Source organism: Onychostoma macrolepis, chromosome 09, assembly GCF_012432095.1.
Source record: "Onychostoma macrolepis isolate SWU-2019 chromosome 09, ASM1243209v1, whole genome shotgun sequence".
NCBI lineage: Eukaryota > Metazoa > Chordata > Actinopteri > Cypriniformes > Cyprinidae > Onychostoma > Onychostoma macrolepis.
In genome coordinates this window covers 16,611,129-16,634,238 of record NC_081163.1, presented here as the reverse complement: position 1 = coordinate 16,634,238, position 23,110 = coordinate 16,611,129, and the positions used below count along the sequence as shown (strand labels likewise).

The following is a 23,110-nucleotide window of genomic DNA, read 5'->3' as shown; positions in this document are numbered from 1 at the left end:
TCTTTTAGATCCACACATCTGATATGGAGGGGGTAGCTCATAACCTGAGGGACTGAAGTATTGAAGTAGGATTCAACAATATAATTGTTGTCTCCCAGGTTGAGTACAAGAGTGAGTACAACGCCACCGTGAAGGGTATGGGTTGGGTGCCCATTGGTTCACTGGCTGTAGAGACCGCAAAGCTGGGAGGAAAGATCCAGAGTGAACACAACTACCGCACTCACCCCTCCAACTACAAGTTCCACAAACTTATGGATTCTATGGACCTCGCATTGGCCAGTGCCAATAATAAGATCATGGACAAGGTAAATTACACTTTTTAATAAACTAATATAGTAATGATCCATAATTTCTGAGATGTATGTGCATCTAATCCAATTGATGATATTTTTAATGGATTGTTTGGCTGATCAGTAAATAATATTCTGAATCTGTTTTATTATAGCAAGCATACACAGATGCTTGGAACAAGGACAAGACAAATATCCATATCATGCCTGATAGTCCTGAAATCATTCTTGCAAAGGCTAATTCAATCAACATCAGTGAGGTATGTGTATTCTATGTATTTGCAGATCTTAACAATTTTTACGAGAATATTTTAAGTACTTATTGAGTAACATACATTTTAGACAAAATATTCCCAGCTTTTTCTCCACCAATGAGCATGGTTCTCAGAGCAGAATCAGAACTAGTTGCATGTGTCTGAACAGTAGAGATGTTTCCTTTCTGAATGTATCAGTCTATTTGAATGAATCAGTTGAGTGAATGTATCAGTGATTTCTAAAACAAAAACCCTCTAATATTTCGTCACCTACTCATGTAACAATGTAACTTTTGAAAAGAGTCACTGAAAATGCCCTGTGAAAGCAATAATAAGAAGTATAACTTGTGCTGTTTTGAATACAGAAAGCCTACAAAGCAGGACTGGAAGCCCTGAAGAAGAAAGGTTATGACCTCAAGGCAGATGCTGTATCAGTGGTTGCAGCTAGGGCCTCCACAAACATTGCCAGTGATGTAAGTTACTCAAATAATCAAATGTTTCTGTCACTAGTGTTATCCAAATATTACCCTTTCTGACTTCTACAAATATTTTCATTACAGTACAGGTACAAAAAGGAGTACAACAAAGCAAGAGGACATCATATTGGCTTCCGTAGCCTCCAGGACGACCCCTTGCTGGTGCACTACATGGAGGTGGCTAGAATACAGAGTGATAAACTATACAAGAAGGATTATCACAAGGCCAAGCTGAAGTACCATTCCCCTGTGGACATGCTGAGTGTTGTTCATGCTAAGCAGGCTACGGCTGCTCAAACCTTTGCTGGATACAGGCAGATAATTACACATTATAAAGTTCTGGCTGATGCCATGAACCTAGAGCTAGCCCGCAACATGCAGACGATCGCAAGTGATGTGAGTCGAGATTGTGACGTTGTATTTTAAATGTTTAATATGTTTTGATTTCTATAAAATGCTATTCTTTTTCAATTTGATTTTATATTGATGGCATCCTCTCTAATTCTGCAGAACATCTACAAATCTGAGTATAACAATTACATCAAAGGAACTGGATGGATTCCCATCGGATCTCTGGATGTGGAGAAAGCGAAGACTGCTAGCCGGATAGGCAGCGAGACCTTGTACCGCACACATCCCAGTAACTTCAAGTTCACTAAAGACATGGATTCCATGGATCTGGTCCTAGCTACGGCCAACAATGAAATCAAAAACAAGGTGAAAGTTTAAACCATTTGACTTGACACTGAGCTTTGCTTTTTGATTATCTTGATTATTAGATTTGGTCAATTGACTTTCTTTTTAGAGAAACATAATTAGTCATTTCATTAGCCAGTATGTTTCAGAATAATTTAAAATGTGCCAATTTATTTTTCTTTCAGCAAAAGTATACTGCAGCCTGGGAACAGGACAAAACCAAGATTCACATTATGCCAGATTCAATGGAAGTGGCTCTTGCTCGTCAAAATAAGGTTAACTACAGTGAGGTTAGTGATGTTGCCAGATTCATTGCTGCTTGATTGCAAACAGTAATTGTCATTAAGTCACAGCATTTAAATAATCTGTTCATATTCTTCTTTAGAAACTATACACACTTGCCAATGAGCTAGCAAAGAAAAAAGGTTATGATCTACGTGCCGACGCCATCCCAATTCAGGCTGCAAAAGCATCATGTGCCATTGCTAGTAATGTAAGTTTTTTTTTTTCTTATTGGATCTAGCATTTGATTACTGTGTGCTTATCAGAATGTAATGGACATTTTAATGGACTTTTCACAGTACAAGTACAAGGCTGGTTATCGTAAGCAAGTTGGTCATCACATTGGAGCCCTGAGTGTCCAGGATGATCCTCTGCTAATGCTGGCTTTGAACTCGGCTAAGATTGCTAGTGATGCTCTCTACAAGAAAGACTTCAACAAGTCCAAGACCAAATTCCACCTCCCAGTGGACATGATATCCTTTGAGTTGGCCAAGAAGAACCAGATCCAGGTCAATGATGCCAACTACAGAACCTACCTGCACAACTGGACCTGCCTGCCCGACTCTAATGATGTCGTCCAGGCCAGACAAGTCTATGACATCCAGAGTGACGTAAGTCTGGTTTTACTGCAGTTTTGTATATATATAAATAAGGCTGATGGCTCATCCTTATGAAGCTTGTAAGCACTCTTTTTACACATGTCTGCTCTTAGGCGGTGTACAGGGCAGATCTGAAGTGGCTAAAAGGTCTCGGATGGGTCCCCATTGGTTCGATTGATGTTGAGAAAGTGAAAAAGGCTGGAGAAATCCTAAGTGAAAATAAGTATCGTCAGCACCCAAGCAACTTCAAGTTCACTTGCACAACTGAAGACATGCCACTGGTCTTGGCCAAAGCCAATAATGAAATTATGAACAAGGTATCTTTACATTTGACATCTAGACCCATATGGAAATATCTAAAGTATTGTTTGTGACATCAGTTTTGATGCTTCATTCTCTCTACTTTCTTGCAGTCAAAATATGTTGAAGCTTGGAACAATGATAAAACAAAGGTTCACATCATGCCAGACGCAATGGATGTGGTTCTTGCAAAGCAAAACAAAGTCAACTATAGTGAGGTCAGTATTTCCAATTTAGAGTTGAGTATACAGTTAAATATAAGAGTATTCTTTTTTTTCATTTAAGCAAATATCAAGTGTAGCGTTAGTTCTGACAGGTCACGTTAGTCAAGCTCTCATCGCCTGATTCTCAGCTGATCCACATCTACCTATAGGAATACAACGCTTATCTTAGCATTCATATATAAGGTCTTTCAGTATTATCAGCAGCTTTCGCATTGCTCAATAGCTAATTATCCTCCTTCATCCCCAGTTCCTCCTCTCATCCAGTCAGGATTCGGCCGTCTGATTCTCCTTTGAATCAGGCTAATTTCTAAAATGTGTACATTAAATTATTGAACATTAATGATATCTGCAATACATTTATGTTGGTTCTGTTACCCTGGGGGGTTATCACTGCTCTCGCTGCTCTTATCCATGCTAGGCTGCATGGATGCGCAGGGAGTTCTTGCCCAGAGCAGAACCATACAGCCAATTCAAAATGTATGCTAATTGTCAATCATCTTTGATGATAGTGGTCCTGATAGAAATTCTAAATATTAACCATGAGTCTTATATACTGTAGATTAAGAGCGATGGGCATTGGTTTTAAGACAATAAAAGATAAATTATATTCTGCTCTTGCCAAGTTTGTTCAAATATTTTGTCTGATTTGCTCTGCAGAATCAATATAAACTTGCCAATGAACTGGCCAAGAAGAAGGGTTATGATTTGCGCAATGATGCCATATCTATCATCGCAGCCAAAGCCTCCAGGGACATTGCTAGTGACGTAAGTACAACAAACTGATAAGACAATATATGACACATTGTGGATATACTGTCATTTGCTACATTGAGATTTTTTTCTTTTAAACAGTACAAGTACAAGACTGGTTACCGTAAACAAGTTGGTCATCACATTGGAGCCCGCAGCATCCAGGATGATCCTCTGCTCATGCTGGCCTTGAACTCAGCTAAGATTGCTAGTGATGCTCTTTACAAGAAAGACTTCAACAAGTCCAAGACCAAGTTCCACCTCCCAGTGGACCTGCTGTCTCTTGAGCTGGCCAAGAAGTGCCAGATCCAGGTCAATGATGCCAACTACAGAACCTACCTGCACAACTGGACCTGCCTGCCCGACTCCAATGACGTTGTTCAGGCCAGACAAGTCTATGACATCCAGAGTGACGTACGTTGTATCCAGCTTCTGTTAAGCAATATTCAGTTATCCATTTCTGGATCTTCACTGAATTGACTTTTTGTTTTATATATCAGTTTTAGCTTGTATTTAATGGAAAGAGGAGTTGCTTGGGTCTCTGTTATGTTCTGTGATGTTGAGAAAGATATAAAGCCACAGAGATACTGATGAATAAACCGTATGGAGTTACTAACAGGTATTCTTTCCGTATATATGTCTGCTTTTAGGCTGTTTACAAGGCTGATCTGAAATGGCTTCAAGGTCTTGGATGGGTCCCCATTGGTTCACTTGATGTTGAGAAAGCGAAAAAAGCTGGAGAAATCCTGAATGAAAGGAAGTACCGCCAACACCCAAGCAACTTCAAATACACCATGACAACTCAAGACATGCCGATAGTCTTGGCTAAAGCCAACAATGACGTCATGAACAAGGTGACTTCTGAACTGATAAAACATATGCATATGTAATTTTCTAATTTATTTTAGACAGTTATTGTGTGAGTGTCAATTGTTTTGTTTTTTTACAATTTCATACTCTATTTGATAGCAACAATATGTTGATGCATGGAACAAAGACAAGACAAAGATCCATATTATGCCAGATGCTATGGACATTGTACTCGCAAAACAAAACAAGGCCAACTACAGTCTGGTAAGTATGACACAACATTGGCCTCTTAGTGGTGCATAATGGATGTTCTTGGTTAATAATTAATATATACATTATTATTTATTTTTTTCTTTTAAGAAATTATACAAGCTTGCAAACGAGGAAGCTAAAAAGAAGGGCTATGACATTCGAAATGATGCCATCTCCATCAAAGCAGCCAAGGCCTCCAGGGACATTGCCAGTGATGTGAGTATTCTGAGTTATAGCGTTTAAAAGTGAACAAAACATTCCATAGAACTAACTTATGCCTTAAACTGCTCTTTCTTTTAAACAGTATAAGTACAAGACTGGTTATCGTAAGCAAGTTGGCCATCACATTGGGGCCCGCTGTGTCCAAGATGATCCTCTGCTAATGCTGGCCTTGAACTCAGCTAGGATTGCTAGTGATGCTCTTTACAAGAAGGACTTCAACAAGTCCAAGACCAAATTCCATCTCCCAGTGGACATGATATCCTTTGAGTTGGCCAAGAAGAACCAGATCCAGGTCAATGATGCCAACTACAGAACCTACCTGCACAACTGGACCTGCCTGCCCGACTCTAATGATGTCGTCCAGGCCAGACATGTCTATGACCTCCAGAGTGACGTAAGTATGCTACATGTAGACATGCTAAATTCAGGATTTTAGAAGTAAGATCTCCCTGTTTCAAATACTTAGTTAAATAGACATTTGTTCACTACTTATTCCTAATATTTATGCTATGTTTGTTCTCAGGCGGTGTACAAAGCTGATTTAAAATGGCTTCAAGGTCTCGGATGGGTTCCCATTGGTTCGATTGATGTTGAGAAAGTGAAAAAGGCTGGAGAAATCCTAAGTGAAAGGAAGTACCGTCAGCACCCAAGCAACTTCAAGTTCACTTGCACAACTGAAGACATGCCACTGGTCTTGGCCAAAGCCAATGCAAACATTATGAACCAGGTAGCCTGCTTTGATCAATAGCATAATTTTCTTCTCTTTTCCAATGAAATTTGTAAAGATACTTTGCATATAAGTTTCTGATTTTTCCTTACACTATAGAAAAGCTATGTGGAAGCTTGGGAAAAGGATAAGACCAAGATCCACGTCATGCCAGATACAATGGAGATAGTGCTTGCTAAACAGAACAAAGTTAACTACAGTGTGGTGAGTAATTCATTTCAATTCTCGAATTGAAGATGAGAAGTTATATTTGTTTTTCCTCATATTTCCTTTTCCACTTAATCCTACTCCAGAAGCAATACAAGCTTGCCAATGAGGAGGCCAAAAAGAAAGGCTATGACATACGTGGTGATGCCATTTCTATTAAAGCAGCTAAAGCCTCTCGGGATATCATCAGTGATGTGAGTGCTCTCTTCTTTTGTTCTTCATTCATAGTCTTATAGTTCATGGTCTTGAGAATGTGTAAAAATGCTTATTTCGAGTTTTATCCATTCTTATTGTTCTTTAATCCTTCAATTGTAGTACAAGTACAAGACTGGTTATCGTAAGCAAGTTGGCCATCACATTGGGGCCCGCTGTGTCCAAGATGATCCTCTGCTCATGCTGGCCTTGAACTCAGCTAAGATTGCTAGTGATGCTCTTTACAAGAAAGACTTCAACAAGTCCAAGACCAAGTTCCACCTCCCAGTTGACCTGCTGTCTCTTGAGCTGGCCAAGAAGTGCCAGATCCAGGTCAATGATGCCAACTACAGAACCTACCTGCACAACTGGACCTGCCTGCCCGACTCCAATGATGTTGTTCAGGCCAGACAAGTCTATGACCTCCAGAGTGACGTAAGTCTTATGAAAGCCCTCTTGACTTGTATTGTTCCTTTTTACAATCATTTAAAAAAAATCATACATTTTTCATTATTTTTTGTATGACCATTTAGGCGGTGTACAAGGCTGATCTGAAATGGCTTCAAGGAATCGGATGGGTTCCCATTGGTTCAATAGATGTTGAGAAAGCGAAGAAGGCTGGAGAAATCCTGAGTGAAAGGAAGTACCGCCAACACCCCAGCAACTTCAAGTTCACCATTACAACTGAAGACATGCCAATAGTTTTAGCTAAAAATAATGCTTCTACTATTAACAAGGTAAATCTGCTCAGTAGATTTTTCAACACAAGAACCTTAACAAATAGCTTAAAGGTTTAAACGTTTGACATCTAATTTTATTCAACTGTTATAGAAACTTTACACTGAAGCTTGGGACCAGGATAAAACCAAAATCCACGTTATGCCTGATTGTATGGAAGTTCTGTTGGCAAAGCAGAACAATATAAACTATAGTGAGGTATGTATATGTCTGAAATTTTTTCTTTTTTCCCTAAAGAACTCTTTAAATCTCTGGTGACGACACTATCTTTAAAATATTTTCCATTTTTAGAAAAGATATAAACTTGCCAATGAAGAATCTAAGAAGAAGGGCTATGATTTGCGTAGTGATGCAGTTGCTATCAAAGCAGCTAAGGCTTCCAGGGATATCATCAGTGATGTGAGTACTTTTTAGTACATACTGTAGTTTGTGTCATACACACTTTACTGTGCACAATTATCTTCTGAAACCCTTTTAAAAAATGTTTTAGTATATGTACAAGGCTAACTTATGTCTTAAACTGCTCTTTCTTTTAAACAGTATAAATACAAGACTGGTTATCGTAAGCAAGTTGGTCATCACATTGGAGCCCTCAGCGTCAAGGATGATCCTCTGATCATGCTGGCCTTGAACTCAGCTAAGATTGCTAGTGATGCTCTTTACAAGAAGGACTTCAACAAGTCCAAGACCAAGTTCAACCTCCCAGTGGATATGTTGTCTCTTGAGCTGGCCAAGAAATGTCAGATCCAGGTCAATGATGCCAACTACAGAACCTACCTGCACAACTGGACCTGCCTGCCCGACTCTAATGACGTCGTCCAGGCCAGAAAAGTGTATGACCTTCGTAGCGATGTACGTTTGTCAAACTAAAATGTCAAATATTTGCATAGAACTGATTTGTATAGAACTGTATAGTTCTGAAAAGTCACATTTCATCTCCACCTCAGGCTGTGTACAAAGCAGACATGGACTTTATGACCGGTGTAGGATGGGTCCCTATTGGCTCGCTTGATGTCCTGAAAGCAAAGAAAGCAGCTGAGATCCTCAGTGATCGACTCTACAGACAGAAACCAGACACATTTAAATATACACAAGACATGCAGTCCATGCCTTTGATGCTTGCCAAAGCAAATGCCCAAATTATGGATCAGGTTAGTAGAATAAAAAAGTAATATGATTGGAATCCAACTAAACTATGTCAACAAAATTCTCTGGAGAACAATTTAGTCACAATATCAACTACTACATAAATTTGAATATGTATTAGTTTGTATAGATGATTTTATTTTCATGTTATTTTGATTCATTGCAGGATGTTTTAATTTTCCACAGTAACAACTCTCATAGTATTGAAATTGTCACAAAAACTTTTTTTTTTTTACATTTTAGCATCAATACCATGCAGCATGGGAGAGTGACAAGGTCAAGATCCATATCCCTGCTGATATCCCAGAGATTGTGCTCTCAAGTGCTAATGCAATTAACAATAGTAGGGTTAGTATCACTTCTGAATGATTGTTCTTTCTTCATTATATATTTCAAATTCATGCATTCTGTTTGATTTCCAAAATTAGTCCTATTCATTATTTTACTTAAAAAAAAGAAATAAACATTTTGATTGCAGAAACTGTACAGACAAGCAGTTGAGGACAACTTCAGGAAAGGCTACGACCTCAAACCTGATGCTGTCGCCATCAAAGCTGCTAAAGCATCCAGAGACATTATTAGTGATGTGAGTATATACCTTCGTAACATTTGCTTATATTACAAGCTGACTGATGCATTTTCTATTTGATTGCATAAATATAAGTAGGAGCCATCTTTAAAGCTAAAGCATCATGTGCCATTGTTAGTAATGTAAGTCTTTCTTCCTTATTAGACCCAGCACGTGATTACTGTGTACTTATCAGAATGTAATGAATATTTTAATGGATTTTTCACAGTACAAGTACAAGACTGGTTATCGTAAGCAAGTTGGCCATCACATTGGGGCCCGCTGTGTCCAAGATGATCCTCTGATCATGCTGGCCTTGAACTCAGCTAGGATTGCTAGTGATGCTCTTTACAAGAAGGACTTCAACAAGTCCAAGACCAAGTTCCACCTCCCAGTAGACCTGCTGTCTCTTGAGCTGGCCAAGAAGTGCCAGATCCAGGTCAATGATGCCAACTACAGAACATACCTGCACAACTGGACCTGCCTGCCCGACTCCAATGATGTCGTCCAGGCCAGGAAGGTCTACGATCTTCAGAGTGATGTGAGTTTCTGTGGAATTTTTATTTGTAATCATAATAAATAGACCTACCGTATACTACCAGCATTGTTTTACTGTTTCTCATGTATTTTCTGCCATCAGGCTGTGTATAAGGCTGATATGGAATGGATCAGAGGTACAGGATGGGTACCCATAGGCTCAATAGATGTAGAGAAGGCTAAAAAGGCTGCTGAGATTCTGAGTGAAAGGAAGTACCGACAGCTTCCAAGCAACTTCAAGTATACAAGCAAAACAGATGCCGTACCTTTTGCTCTTGCCCAAGCTAATGCCAAGATCATGGACAAGGTATTATTTTCCTAGAAAATTTTACTGATCTGTGTAAAAGGTAAAAATAAATTGCTGTTTGAAATCACTGTTGCAGGCTGAAATTTTGTAGACCAGAGGTGAATGTGTCTAACTTTTTGTCTTCGTTATTATTGCATTGCAGAATGCATATGTTGATGCCTGGAATAAGGAGAAGATCAATATCCATGTCATGCCAGACACACCTGAGATTATTCTTGGAAAACAAAACAAACTCAACACAAGCATCGTAAGTACAGCAGCACTGTTTTGTAGTGACCAATAAATCAGAAATAAATGCACACTAGTTTAGTTTTTAATCCTGTTAAATCGGTATGTGTTGCTTCATCATGTTCTTTGCAGAAATATTACCGTCAAGACTATGAGAACAGCCTTAAGAAGGGCTACTTCCTGCCTAAGGATGCTGTCGCAGTGAAATCTGCAAAGGCCTCCAGAGACATCATTAGTGATGTGAGTCTCAGTATGGATCTTATCTAATAAATTAAGCAAACACTGTTAAACAATAGCGCTCAAATTTCTTTTATGTATTAAATCCTCGCAGTACAAGTACAAAACTGGATACAGGAAGCAGCAAGGGCACCACATTGGAGCCCTCAGCATCCATGATGATCCCTTGATCATGCTGGCCTTGAACTCAGGCAAGATTGCTAGTGATCTTCTCTACAAGAAAGATTTTAACAAATCCAAGACCAAGTTCCACCTCCCAGTGGACCTGCTGTCTCTTGAGCTGGCCAAGAAGTGCCAGATCCAGGTCAATGATGCCAACTACAGAACCTACCTGCACAACTGGACCTGCCTGCCCGACTCTAATGACGTCGTCCAGGCCAGGAAGGTCTATGACCTCCGCAGTGATGTACGTATATGCCTTGTTTGACACACTGTGCTGTTTACATTGGTTTGTTATGTTACTGCATTAATACCTTTTTTTGTAAACTTTCAAACTAGGCTGTATACAAAGCTGATCTTGAGTGGATCCGTGGATGTGGCTGGATGCCGCACGGATCTATTGACGTCGTCAAAGCCAAGAATGCTCAGGCTATCCTTAATGAGAAACTGTACCGCCAGCCTCCCAGCACAGTCAAGTTCACCAGTGCTGTGGACCTGCCTGTTATTGTCCTAGCCAAGCAAAATGCTGACATCCTCAGCGATGTAAGATTATCGCCTTTCCTTTTCATTGGTACTCAAATGTTAATGTTACAAATGAAATTACGGGTGAAAATATATTGTTTATTTTAATTGCAGTAAATTTCTAATCAAAATTTCTCATTTTTGAAAGAAATCTAATTATTTTTATTATATTATACTAATTATAATTATACAGTATGTACAGTTAATTAGAAATGTCAAATTGTGCTAAATGAATGTAATTCCTGTCTTTTTTTATTTTTGCATCAGTGTGTGCCTTTAACTTTTTTTTATTATTTGAATTATGATTTTGTTTACAGAGGAAATATAGAGAAGCATGGGACAAAGATAAGACATCTGTCCACATTATGCCAAATACACCTGCCATCGAGTTGTCCAGAGCCAATGCCATTGCTGTCAGCAATGTAAGCAAAGTCACATGCAAGATTGCTGAGTATTACTAAAATGAACTCTATTTTGTGAGCTTATTATGCTATTAAATTATTGTGTTTTGAATTGTCACCTTTTTTGTCCTGTTGCAGAAAATGTATACCAAAGACTGGGATGCTACGAAGGCGAAGGCATACCACATCAAAGAGGATGCCGTGTCTGTGATCAAGGCTAGAGCATCCAGAGATATAGCCAGTGACGTAAGACATCACAAAGTCATGTTTTTCTGTCTATTTTCTGAATCTCTCTTATATTGTGAAAGATCTTACATTTCGGCTTTTAAATCCCTTTTCTGCTATTTAAGAGTAATGCTTACAACCGATTTGATCATCTTTTAAATGCAGTACAAGTACAAGACTGGTTATCGTAAGCAAGTTGGCCATCACATTGGGGCCCGCTGTGTCCAAGATGATCCTCTGATCATGCTGGCCTTGAACTCAGCTAGGATTGCTAGTGATGCTCTCTACAAGAAAGACTTCAACAAGTCCAAGACCAAGTTCCACCTCCCAGTGGACCTGCTGTCTCTTGAGCTGGCCAAGAAGTGCCAGATCCAGGTCAATGATGCCAACTACAGAACCTACCTGCACAACTGGACCTGCCTGCCCGACTCCAATGATGTCGTCCAGGCCAGGAAGGTCTACGATCTGCGTAGTGATGTAAGTTGAGCTTTGATTGTGTGTGTGTGTGTTTTTTTTTAATCTACAAAATACAGTGTAATTCATTGTTTCATTTGATTGTTTTTGACGTTTAGGCTGTGTACAAGGCTGACCTGGAGTGGCTCAGGGGATGTGGATGGATTCCCCATGAATCTGTTGAAGTCATCAAAGTGAGGAATGCCCAAAAGATTCTGGCTGATGTAAGTCATTTGGCACTATATACTGTAATTGCTTCTACCAGTAGAAGTACTATAATAATTTCTATCATTTCTACAGAAATGTAATGAATTGTTGATTTTTTTTTCTGATTCACAGAGAGGCTACCGTGTGAAACTGGATGAACAGCAATATACAATACCCATTGACAGAATTGACCTTGTTCGCTCCAGAAATGCTGCTGATGTGCTCAATGAGGTAAGTAAGAAGACATATTAGTATACAATCATCCAGTCATAAAAAAACTGTAATACATGAAAAGAGAGAGCCATAATCAGACAGTATTATAATTTTATTTTAAGCAGTTTCCATACATGTTAAAATTATAAAATAAAATTTTGGTTTATAAGCCATATTATTTAATTTTCTTCGTAATAGTGAATGGCTAGTTAGGAGATTTTCAGGGCACACTTCAAACGTGATTAAATGCAACCTTAAACCAAGGCATTTACCTAATCTAGCTTTCTAACAAACCTGAAATTGTCAGTTGCTTTGGATAAAAACATAGTCTATATGCGTGAATGTAAATACTTGGTTCATTTGTCTAAACATTAATAGTACACTTCATAACAGTTATTCAAAGTGCATTACATATGCAAAATAAAATAATTTTAGAAAGTCATTTTAAAACTATACAAATAAATAAGAAAATAAAAAACAAAGAAATAAAACTGAAAGACTGAAATAAAAGTTTATTTTAAAAATAGATAAAAAAAATAGATTAGATTAAAAAATAGATAAGCATTGTGTTTCTCATAGTTACTATTACCATTGCTATTGCTATTGCTATTACTATTACTATTAAACAACATAACTATTACAGTATATTTAGTTGACAAAATCATGTTGTCATCCCCACAACATCAGTTTCACGTGTGGTTTTCAGATATGACTGTTCTCTAAGTATCCTTTTCATTTTTTCTTCTCAGGCTAAGTACCGTGAGGCCTGGCACCAGGACAAGATTAAATACACGCTGACAGACTCTCCAGTTTTGGTTACAGCCAGGGAAGTGTCCAAAATGTACCACCCGGTAATGCAATTTTCTTTTTGAGAAATAAATGTTTTCTGTAATGATTGCTTAAAGGTGAGTGCTAACAGAAATGCCATTTGAAACACCACTTGTAGCACTTCTACACCAAAAACTGGGACAAGACCAAGGCCACATCATACTTCATGCCCGGAGATGCAGTTCCAATTAAACAATGCATCCAGACCTCTAAAGTACAGAGTAACGTAAGTAAATCTATAAAATTATACCTAAATCCAGTTCACTTTCATTTTATTCATGCTCACAAATAATTTATCCTCTTTTTTGCAGTACAAGTACAAAGAGGGTTACCGTAAGCAAGTTGGCCATCACATTGGAGCCCTGAGTGTCCAGGATGATCCTCTGCTCATGCTGGCCTTGAACTCAGCTAGGATTGCTAGTGATGCTCTCTACAAGAAGGACTTCAACAAGTCTAAAACTAAATTCAACCTTCCAGTGGACATGCTGGCATTTGAACATGCAAAGAAGTGCCAGATCCAAGTCAATGATGACAACTACAGAACACGCCTGCACAACTGGACCTGCCTGCCTGATCAAAACGATGTCATTCAGGCCCGTAAAGCATATGACTTAGCCAGTGACGTAAGTATTGTTTAATGAGGTTTTTTAAATCAAAATTATTCTTCTTGTTTATTAAAATACGAGAATTTTTGTTTTATGAGACAGTTGATTTGACTGCTCTGAATTTAATATAATACTCTTCCTCCAGAATGTCTACAAAGCAGATCTGGAATGGTTGCGTGGTTGTGGATGGGTGGCTGCTGATTGTGTGGATCATGTCAAAGTCCGAAAAGCCCAGGAGATTATGAATGAGGTAAGTTTGACCAGACAGTTTTTTTCCCCCGCAAATTCTCACTTGTAATACAGACCTCCATTAACTTACAACAATGCCTGTTTCTTTTCCCCATGCAGAGACTTTACAAGAAGGATGCTAAGGAAAACTTTGGCAGATTTACTCACATTGTGGATCGCCCTGAGGTTGTTCTTGCAAAGGTTAACGCCTTTAACCTCAGTGATGTAAGTGTGTCTAAGATTTGGGCCTTTTCGTCTTCTAAGGGAAAAATGGGTGTGAAGAGGTTAACTTATCTACCACGTCGATCTTTCTGTTGTTACTCAGCTGAAGTACAAAGAATCATTTAACCTGGAGAAGGGCCACTACATCGGATCCGAGGACACACCACAGCTGGCTCACTCTAGAGAGGTCGCAAAGATGATCAGTGAGGTAACAATGCCCATTCCAGACTTATTTGTATGTATTTGCATTTTATTTATGTGATACAGTACATTTAGAATTAGAATGATTTGTTGTTGTTATTCTAGAAATTGTACAAAGTCAACTGGGATGAGAGCAAAGCCACTGGCTACCAGCTGAATCATGAATATATACCAGTACAACAAGCCAAGAGGAACAGAGACATAATCAGTAATGTAAGTATCAAAAATGAATAAGTATACCCCTGTCGATTTTTTGTTGCTTCAAACACTGTTAAAACTGGTTTATAAGTGATGTAAACAATTGTTAATTGTTTCTTGTATTAAAATACTGCAGTATAAGTACCTTGATGCTCATGAGAAAGCCAAAGGCCACTACATGGCTTCAACACTGGTTGACTACCCTGAGGTGGTTCGCTCTGGCCAAATGGAGAAAATGAAGAATCTGGTGAGTTGTTTTTATTATTACGATGCCTGAGTTCTAAGGTCACTGTTCTTTGATATTCACTTGTTATAGTTTATATTTTAATTCCTCATTAACCAGACTTTTTTGATCTGTCTAACAGAGAGACTACCACAAAGCCTACAATGATACCAAAACTAAGCTCCACATTCCTGCTGATATGATCAGCCACGTGGTTGCCAAGAAATGCCAGGAAATCCTGAGTGATGTGCTATACCGTACACACCTGCACCAGTGGACATGCCACCCTGATCAGAACGATGCCATCCGTGCACGCAAGGCCAATGAGATTTTGAGTGATGTGGGTTATGGTTACAATGATATTTAGACTGAGTCAGGTTTGTTGAATGGCTGCATTTGACTAGTTTCTCCCTGGCAGGTGTTCTACAAAGAAGACCTGAACTGGATGAAGGGCGTTGGCTGTTACGCCTGGGACACTCCTGAGATCGTACGTGCCAAGAAGTCATATGAGCTTCAGAGTGATGTGAGTAACATTTTTGCAACTCATCTAGCCATTGACAATGAAGAGACATTATGTTTCCACCTGTCTGAAGGTTAAATGTTTGTTTCCACACAGATTAAATATAAGGCAGAAGGCAAGAAGGAATGGAATAACTACTCCATTGTGACAGACACACCTATATATGTGACTGCCGTTCTGGGCCACACTTGGGCCAGCGAGGTTAGAACTCCCATTAATCTCCCATGAAGTGCTTACTTGAGTACTATTAAAAGCACAATACTTTTGAATTCACTTGGTAATGTACTGCATATTTTGTGTTTTATCCACAGTTGAACTACAGAGAGGCATATCATAAGGAGAAACACATTTACACCACTGTTCTGGACACCTGTGACTACGCAAGATGCTTCAACCTGAAGGAAATCTACAGCACCGTAAGCCTGCATAAAAACCTTCAAATTACTGAGTTACTTGTTTTATTTGTTGTCCTGGTTTCTGAAATATCTTTGTGTACATTCAGAAAGCCTATTCTGCAGCTTGGGACAAGATCAAGGCCAAGAGCTACAACATCCCTCATGATTCCCATGCTTTAGTCCATGCCAAACAACAGAAGGTTGTCCTTAGCAATGTGAGTCTCTTCACCAGTCCCTTCTCCAATTCTTATTGCCTCCATAGAAAGAGAACTGCCTGATTGTCCTAAACATACTGGACATTACACCTTCTTTGGTTTCTGTAGGTTAAATACAAGGAAGACTATGAGAAGTTCAAGACCTTGTACAGCCTGCCTAAGTGTCTTGAGGATGACCCCGCTACTGCAAGATGTATCAAAGCTGGAAAACTGGTTCTGGATGTGAGTAAAGTATCAGTTGAGGTCCAGTTTTGTAACGTACTAAATGTCAAAATAATTGAAACTTCTTTGTAACACTTTTTCCATTAGCGTCTGTACAAAGACAAATATGAGAAGACCAAGGCAAAGATCCACGTACCTCCCGATATGCTTGATATCGTATCCGCACGCAATACTCAGAAGACTGTCAGTGAGGTTGACTACCGTAAATATCTGCACCAGTGGATCTGCCTGCCTGACATGCAGGTGTACGTGCACGCCCGCAAGGTCAACGAGCAACTGAGCGACGTGAGTTATACCTGTACCTTCAAACACGCTTCAAATTTTCGTGTACTGTCATGTGCAAATGCCAAACAAGTTAGGTTCCACTGGTTTAAATGAGATTGCTTACTGGTTTGAGGTCTTTTGGTAGCTGTAGCCTTCACATTGCATCTCATTTCAGATCTTCTACAAAGATGACCTCAACTGGTTGAAGGGTATTGGCTGCTATGCTTGGGACACTCCTGAGATTCTTCGTTGTAAACAATCTATGAAGCTGCAGAGCGAAGTAAGTCTCATTTCATTTTCTTTCAGTTTTTCTCCTCCTCCATCCTCTCACATGTTGTCTTCTTCTCCTGTGTGCTGCTCTCTTTCAGAATCTTTACAGAGCTAAGGGAATCGAACACTTCAAGGACTACACTGTGGTCACAGACACTCCCGTCTATGAAACATGCAAGGAGAGCGCTAAAAACTTGAGCGAGGTATCTCCTCAAAAACATGAATCAACTTACATTAAAGGGCTTTTACTGCAATTTGATTGAAGCAGAACCTTCTAACTAATATACTTTCTGTCTACAGCTTAACTACCGTTATGACTACGTCACAAACGTCATGGGTAAAAACACATCTCCCGCTGTGACTGTCGATACTGAAAGGTCCCGTCAAGCCAACTACATTCAGAGCGACGTAAGATGCCTCTTACCAATACATAAGAATGTCTACTGATCTCTCCATTGATGTATGCTTCATATCACTTCCTTTCTTTCTTTCAGAACTTCTACAAAGAGGCCAATAAGATGTTTATGCCCACTGGTTACTCTCTGCCCTACGACACTCCCCTAAACAAACAGGCCAAGGCCAACAGCATCGTCACCAGCAATGTACGAGAACACCTCAGTTTTCAAAATAAAAAAAGAGATTAAATGTTATGAATGCATCTCATCTGATGTTCCAATGTCTGTAGATGAAGTACAAGGAAGCCTATGAGCTGATGAAAGCCAGGAGTTACAAACTAGATCCTGAAGGTGTCAACTTTGTCTCCATAAGGAAGGCTAACAAGGTCACCAACCAAGTAAGTCCAAGATAAATATAAAGCTTTTCAAAAGACAAAAAAGTCCAGGGTGCTCAGAGAGTTCAATAAAAAATATATCTGAAGTTGCTCTTTGGGGTCGGGAATTCCAATAAATGTAAGAAAGGGAAATCCAAGGCACTCTTCTTCAAATTTATTTAAAAAGCCTTTATTTTACTTTCATATTAGAAAATATAAAAGACATGGGGGGGAAAAAAAGCAACCCACGCATAGCGGCACAAATAGCCTTCTTCAGGGGAAGGCTATTTGTGCCGCTACGCGTGGGTCGCTTTTTTTGCCCCCATGTCTTTTATAAAGCTTTTCACTTTGTAAATGTAAACTTCATCACAAACGAGGATATTAACAAGGTTTCATTTTGTCATAGCGACTTTATCGTGAGAAATATGAGAAGGAAAAGGACAAGATCCACTCTGAGTATGACACACCTGAGATCCGGCAGGTTAAAGCCACTCAACAAGCAATCAGTGATGTAAGTATGTCTTTATTATGAAACATGAGTTCTGTCTCACATGCTACACCCCCAAAATTATTTGATGCCCTAATAATGGTTAATTTCCCTCTACAGCTGTGCTATAAGGAGAAGTACTACAACAGCAGAGGAACTCTTCTGCCCATGCCCATCACCCCACAGCTGATGCATTGCTTCCACGTCAACGAGATCAACAGCGATGTAGGTGTCACCCATACATGCACTCAAATTTACTGTGGCATACTGCAAGACATGCATGCATAGCATTTCCCGTTTTGACATTTGCAGGTATGTTAACTGTGTTTATGTCTTCTGCAGCTGAAATATAAAGAGGATTTGCATTGGCTGAGAGGCATTGGCTGCTTTATGGCCGACTCCCCTGAGATGATCCGAATCCGTGAGATCACCAAGTTCAAAGTAATTATTCGTTCACTTATCACGCAGGTCATATTTCACTCATAATGGTTCATTCTGATTATTATTTTTTTTTTATTTATTTATTATCTAGAAATCATATGAGGTTGATGCCAAGAAGAACTTTTCCAACTACAGTGTAGTCCTGGACACACCAGAGTACAAGCGTGTGACTGAACTCAAGACCCACATGAGTAATGTGAGTGATTTTATATCGGCCTCAGGCCTGACATCTCACTCCTGTTTTAAAGCCTATTCACATTATTAAATGTCTCTTTATCTTTTTCTGTCCACAGATTGTGTACCGAGCTGAGGGCAATAAGGAAAAGACAAAATGCACCACCACTGTGGATGGCCTAGATATTAAGAGAGCCAAGTGGGCACAGAGTCTGACCAACCATGTAAGTCATTTTGAGCCCTAACCGCAATTAAATGTAAATAATGACTTGTTATAATGTGTCAAATTAAAAAATCATACTCAGGGTTCAGAATTAAATGGGTGGTAAATTTGACAAATGACAGTCTGACCCTCGCTGACATAACTGACAAAAGCGATTTCCAATCAAAGATATACAAAACACAGACTTCATCCAATCTGAGGATATCAAACATATTTGATATTTTTAGCTGATTTTAGAAGGCATACCACTGTATTATTTTTATTTGTCATGCATCTCCTAGCAGCATGCACATATTTCTGTGTGAGTTTGTTGTGTTAAAAACGACTTGAAAATCTGGTAGTGTGATCCTCATTCATTTAGTGTATGATGCCGTTTTTTTCTCTGTAACCATTTACAAAGTTAAAAAGAGTATGATGCCTAATGTTTGAAAATCTGTTCAGATTTTTAAGTTGTGTAGTTTATTTCAGCCTTTACGTGTCTTTACCAACTTTTACCTTTAGAAAAATTACCATTCGAATTTGACTAGTTCTAGTTCATATGCTGACACACACTGTATGTGGAATATTCTTTGCATTAGGCAGTCATATGATGAAAAAATGAGGCATCCTCGTTTTTGTGACAAGTGCCGTTTCTGTTAGAGAATAAGAGGCTAATATGATGCTGTGAGTTACACAGTAACCTCTGCTGTTAGTCACTAAAAGAACTGTAAACAATCCTATTGTCATGGACACAAAAATATATATATATATATTTTTTTTTTTAACAAAAATAATACAAAACAGCATTCTATTACTTGTAAGATAAATGTACATTTCTTACCTGGTAAATTTTCTCAATTCACTGGAGAAAGGTAGATATTCACCATAAAAATATTGTGACCCTTCACAGCTCCAGTACATTGATCTGGCATCCAAGGAGAGGGCCTTCTTCACCCCAGAATCACACACTCCCGTCTTGGATCATGCCCGTTCTATGAAAGTGGTGTACAGTGAGGTAATTTGAGCTTTTCACAACACTTAGATCTTTTTAAAACTAAATAACATGTCTTTATGCAGACAAGCCTATAATTCTTCTATTGTATCATCTTTAGAAAAAGTACAAGGAACAGTATGAGAAGATGAAGCACAAGTATACTCCCATCCATGACACACCAATCCTGGTTCGTTCCAAGAAAGCCTACCTCAATGCCAGCGATGTAAGTCAACCAGATGCCTTATTGCTTGCTTTATTGGACTGTTCGATATCAGTCATAGAGCCCTTCTAAAAATCAACATCATTCCTCTTTAGTTGCGCTACAAGGAGACCTTTGAGCTGGCTAAGGGGCACTACCATGCTGACAAGGATGCCCTGGATATTCTCTGTGCCAAGAGGGTCAGAGATGACATCAGTGAGGTCAGTAAACTTAAAGACTTTTAGTTTGCTTTAAACATGAATGTGATTTATTGAGGAATCCTGTCACTCACTCACTCCTTTTACAGGTCAAATACAGGGAGAAGTACATCAGCACATTGGGCACCTGGAAGTCTATCCCTGACCGCCCTGAGTTCTTCCACAGCAGGATTGTGAGGGACTGCATCAGTGACGTGAGTATAACTAAAGCGTCCTACTTGTTTAAGTAATTTGACAACTCACGGCATCATTGACAGAAACTCATATTGCTGTTTAACTGCTCTCACATGTTCTTATCCACTTTAGATCAAGTACAAAGAGGATCTGGACTGGCTCAAGGGCATCGGTTGCTACGTGTGGGACACACCTGAGATGGTGCATGCTGAAAACAACAAGACCCTCTACAGTGAAGTAAGGAGAAACCACAATTTTGCTCATTTCTACTCATTTACTCAGTACTATGGTATACTGTATAACAAAGCCTCCACTTACTCTCTTCTATTGGTTTTTGTTAACAGAGACTCTACAAAGCATCTTATGAAAAGAACAGAGCCAACTTCAAATACACATGTGACTCACCATTCTTTGAGGCTGCCAAGAACGCTTCACTTTTGATCAATGATGTAAGTCAATGAAAGCATGACTTCATTTCATAATACAATGGTATATTAATGGCTTAATACAATGAGAATACAAAGAAAAATACAAAGTGTATGCTTACATAACCTCTTTCTCTTCTACTGCCTCTGTAATGGGTATAGCTTTAAAGGTAAACTATTACATGTTAAATTGTTGACTGTTAGATTTGTCGTCATATCTTTACAAAGATTTCACTTTGAGTTTACCTGTTATGACATATTTTCTCCTCTGAATGGGTGCTCTCGAGGTAGTTGTCTTTAACTCCTGTTTTGAAATCCTGAGCAGAGGTCCTACCGTGCCAGCTATGAGAAGTCTAAGGATAAGTACACCATAGTTGTAGATGATCCTAGAAACATCTTGGCTAAGGAGGCCAGCAAGATGAGTCAGGTAAAGCCACCATCTCCAGCCGCCCCCTACGGGTCCATCGCCTGCCACAGGGGCCCGAGCATGAGGTCGTCTCCGATCCACTGGATGGCTCTGTCGCATGGCTTCAATGTCTCTCGATTGTGTCTCTTTCTTTTCCCTGATTTAGGTGTCTGCTTGTGTTCCAAAACCCAAACAGGACTTTTTTGAGTGTGCACAGCTTGGACCAAATCTGTGTGCTCCAGATACTGCTTCATCTGAACAGTTTGGTTGTTGGGTCATGAGTTAAGGTTACTCTTTTGAAATCTCTTATCTGGAGTACACAGTTTGGAACTGAGCAACTCTACCTGGACTTCAGGAGCCACTTTCCGTCTCTGTCTTTACTTGTGGCATGATTTGTGCGTCTGTGTGTTTTCTCAATGGACAGGGAAAATATAAATTCAAGGCCAAGGAGTTACTCAAGAGTGGCTGCAATGAGCTGCTCCGTCCTGACATTCTCGTTGCCATGTACAACTCTGGCATGTGGAGTAAGGTAACCATCTGCCTTTCGGTAGTCCTCCAAGCCCTGTAGAAATCTCATCTCTTCATCAATGCACCCCTAACTTCACCTTTAATGGTCATATGCAGCCTTTAACTATCACTAGTTTGGATTTTCTACCATACCCTGCTTTTAAAACACATCCACTGATCACTTTCCATAACTTCATTGATTTTGCTAGGAAAAACAGGTAAAGCAATGTTTCAGTATACAGGATGTATGTAGGAGAGACTGGCACTATGACACCGTATTACCAACTATATAGGAGAGGTAGATTTTAACTGAAAGTTAAGCTATGTTAGGATAAGGATGTTTTCAGAAATGTCAGGTCAGGGCAAATCGTCACAGTTTGTGGGGGCAATATGTCACATGTTTTACCCTGAACTTCAGTGGAGTAAAAAGTTTGACAACTAGTCTGGTCTCCCTTACTTTAAGGTGTCATGGTGGTGTTTTCCTCTAGTTTATTTGAATCAGGTTATTATTTTACAGTGAAAAAAGAAACAATGATGCATCGTTTAAATTAATTCATTAAAATATTTAATAAAATAAATAAATAGTTTTGCTTTAAAATACATTGTCAAATTGTCAGTGTTTAATGTGAAATTTTGTTTTATAAACAGAAGCATCAATAAAAGAAAAAATACTTTCAGTGATAATATGCCATGTTCAAAAGTTTGCAGAAGAATGAGCATAGAGATGAAGACATTATACGGTAGCATTAACTTGTCAGTGTCTTTGTGTATACTGTTGCCTGAAGCTGCTTTTCACTTCCATCTCTTGTCCCACTGCATATTGCATGTTCTCTGTTGCAAGTAAGTTTGTGTGCATCTTTATTGACTGCTGAATATCCTAGTATCCATAAGCCATTTTTTGCATGCTTTCCGCTGGATGAATTTTGTGGAAGGCAAGTTTCAACTTAAATGAAGTCTGTCAAAATAAACCCTTTCTTTTTAATGCATGATATTGCCAGTTATTATACAACTTGTTGTAACTTTTAATAACTTAATTAAGATTTGGAAATGTGCTTTCTCTGACTATCATTTCTTGTCCATCACTTCCTGTAGTGGAAGTACAGAGAGCAGTATGAACGTGCCAAGTCGAAGTACACCGCAGTGCTGGATACCCCTGATTACCAAGTTGCCAAGCGCAGCAAGCAGATCAGCGATGTGAGTATCATCACTATCTGCCTTCCATAATGTGGAAAGCATTTGTACATGCATATAGATGTTCCTAATTTTCAGTGTCACTTAAGAATTACTCCAGTCATTGAATGTGAATGAATTCATCTGTTCTCTTCTCTAGATCATTTATAAGAAGGAACACAACAAGACCAAAGCGACGAGTTACACTCTTGGACATGACACTCCCATGAGCCAGCACATGAAGAAGGTCAAGGAGATCACCAGCAATGTAGGTTAACCTTTCATTACGTTTGCAGAAAGGAACCAATTTCTTTTTACGTCAGTATATACT

At 39.1% G+C, this 23,110-nt stretch overlaps 1 protein-coding gene across 11 annotated transcripts in view; it reads left to right on the top strand.

The window, feature by feature from the left end:
- Positions 1 to 23,110, top strand: part of neb (nebulin) — a 58,739-nt gene that overhangs the window by 17,093 nt on the left and 18,536 nt on the right. For 10 of the 11 annotated variants that reach the window (XM_058786868.1, XM_058786875.1, XM_058786873.1 and 7 more), the window contains 72 exons: positions 99 to 305; positions 446 to 550; positions 910 to 1,017; positions 1,105 to 1,416; positions 1,531 to 1,737; positions 1,902 to 2,006; positions 2,102 to 2,209; positions 2,298 to 2,609; positions 2,711 to 2,914; positions 3,011 to 3,115; positions 3,779 to 3,886; positions 3,974 to 4,285; positions 4,522 to 4,725; positions 4,841 to 4,945; positions 5,042 to 5,149; positions 5,238 to 5,549; positions 5,679 to 5,882; positions 5,982 to 6,086; positions 6,176 to 6,283; positions 6,405 to 6,716; positions 6,815 to 7,018; positions 7,113 to 7,217; positions 7,311 to 7,418; positions 7,560 to 7,871; positions 7,967 to 8,170; positions 8,409 to 8,513; positions 8,644 to 8,751; positions 8,963 to 9,274; positions 9,374 to 9,577; positions 9,720 to 9,824; positions 9,938 to 10,045; positions 10,137 to 10,448; positions 10,541 to 10,744; positions 11,041 to 11,145; positions 11,263 to 11,370; positions 11,515 to 11,826; positions 11,922 to 12,026; positions 12,142 to 12,240; positions 12,972 to 13,073; positions 13,169 to 13,276; positions 13,362 to 13,673; positions 13,801 to 13,905; positions 14,004 to 14,108; positions 14,209 to 14,313; positions 14,412 to 14,519; positions 14,641 to 14,751; positions 14,870 to 15,067; positions 15,146 to 15,250; positions 15,344 to 15,448; positions 15,559 to 15,663; positions 15,750 to 15,857; positions 15,966 to 16,079; positions 16,167 to 16,364; positions 16,519 to 16,623; positions 16,712 to 16,816; positions 16,914 to 17,021; positions 17,108 to 17,215; positions 17,299 to 17,406; positions 17,789 to 17,893; positions 17,990 to 18,094; positions 18,212 to 18,310; positions 18,402 to 18,506; positions 18,604 to 18,708; positions 19,597 to 19,701; positions 19,799 to 19,903; positions 19,996 to 20,100; positions 20,187 to 20,291; positions 20,404 to 20,508; positions 20,616 to 20,720; positions 21,527 to 21,631; positions 22,702 to 22,803; positions 22,940 to 23,047. In XM_058786868.1, coding sequence (XP_058642851.1) covers positions 99 to 305; positions 446 to 550; positions 910 to 1,017; positions 1,105 to 1,416; positions 1,531 to 1,737; positions 1,902 to 2,006; positions 2,102 to 2,209; positions 2,298 to 2,609; positions 2,711 to 2,914; positions 3,011 to 3,115; positions 3,779 to 3,886; positions 3,974 to 4,285; positions 4,522 to 4,725; positions 4,841 to 4,945; positions 5,042 to 5,149; positions 5,238 to 5,549; positions 5,679 to 5,882; positions 5,982 to 6,086; positions 6,176 to 6,283; positions 6,405 to 6,716; positions 6,815 to 7,018; positions 7,113 to 7,217; positions 7,311 to 7,418; positions 7,560 to 7,871; positions 7,967 to 8,170; positions 8,409 to 8,513; positions 8,644 to 8,751; positions 8,963 to 9,274; positions 9,374 to 9,577; positions 9,720 to 9,824; positions 9,938 to 10,045; positions 10,137 to 10,448; positions 10,541 to 10,744; positions 11,041 to 11,145; positions 11,263 to 11,370; positions 11,515 to 11,826; positions 11,922 to 12,026; positions 12,142 to 12,240; positions 12,972 to 13,073; positions 13,169 to 13,276; positions 13,362 to 13,673; positions 13,801 to 13,905; positions 14,004 to 14,108; positions 14,209 to 14,313; positions 14,412 to 14,519; positions 14,641 to 14,751; positions 14,870 to 15,067; positions 15,146 to 15,250; positions 15,344 to 15,448; positions 15,559 to 15,663; positions 15,750 to 15,857; positions 15,966 to 16,079; positions 16,167 to 16,364; positions 16,519 to 16,623; positions 16,712 to 16,816; positions 16,914 to 17,021; positions 17,108 to 17,215; positions 17,299 to 17,406; positions 17,789 to 17,893; positions 17,990 to 18,094; positions 18,212 to 18,310; positions 18,402 to 18,506; positions 18,604 to 18,708; positions 19,597 to 19,701; positions 19,799 to 19,903; positions 19,996 to 20,100; positions 20,187 to 20,291; positions 20,404 to 20,508; positions 20,616 to 20,720; positions 21,527 to 21,631; positions 22,702 to 22,803; positions 22,940 to 23,047 — 10,758 coding nt within the window. Of the gene's footprint in view, positions 1 to 98; positions 306 to 445; positions 551 to 909; positions 1,018 to 1,104; positions 1,417 to 1,530; positions 1,738 to 1,901; positions 2,007 to 2,101; positions 2,210 to 2,297; positions 2,610 to 2,710; positions 2,915 to 3,010; positions 3,116 to 3,778; positions 3,887 to 3,973; positions 4,286 to 4,521; positions 4,726 to 4,840; positions 4,946 to 5,041; positions 5,150 to 5,237; positions 5,550 to 5,678; positions 5,883 to 5,981; positions 6,087 to 6,175; positions 6,284 to 6,404; positions 6,717 to 6,814; positions 7,019 to 7,112; positions 7,218 to 7,310; positions 7,419 to 7,559; positions 7,872 to 7,966; positions 8,171 to 8,408; positions 8,514 to 8,643; positions 8,752 to 8,962; positions 9,275 to 9,373; positions 9,578 to 9,719; positions 9,825 to 9,937; positions 10,046 to 10,136; positions 10,449 to 10,540; positions 10,745 to 11,040; positions 11,146 to 11,262; positions 11,371 to 11,514; positions 11,827 to 11,921; positions 12,027 to 12,141; positions 12,241 to 12,971; positions 13,074 to 13,168; positions 13,277 to 13,361; positions 13,674 to 13,800; positions 13,906 to 14,003; positions 14,109 to 14,208; positions 14,314 to 14,411; positions 14,520 to 14,640; positions 14,752 to 14,869; positions 15,068 to 15,145; positions 15,251 to 15,343; positions 15,449 to 15,558; positions 15,664 to 15,749; positions 15,858 to 15,965; positions 16,080 to 16,166; positions 16,365 to 16,518; positions 16,624 to 16,711; positions 16,817 to 16,913; positions 17,022 to 17,107; positions 17,216 to 17,298; positions 17,407 to 17,788; positions 17,894 to 17,989; positions 18,095 to 18,211; positions 18,311 to 18,401; positions 18,507 to 18,603; positions 18,709 to 19,596; positions 19,702 to 19,798; positions 19,904 to 19,995; positions 20,101 to 20,186; positions 20,292 to 20,403; positions 20,509 to 20,615; positions 20,721 to 21,021; positions 21,124 to 21,526; positions 21,632 to 22,701; positions 22,804 to 22,939; positions 23,048 to 23,110 lie in introns of all 11 variants that reach the window. The other variant, XM_058786867.1, reaches the window with a different exon arrangement.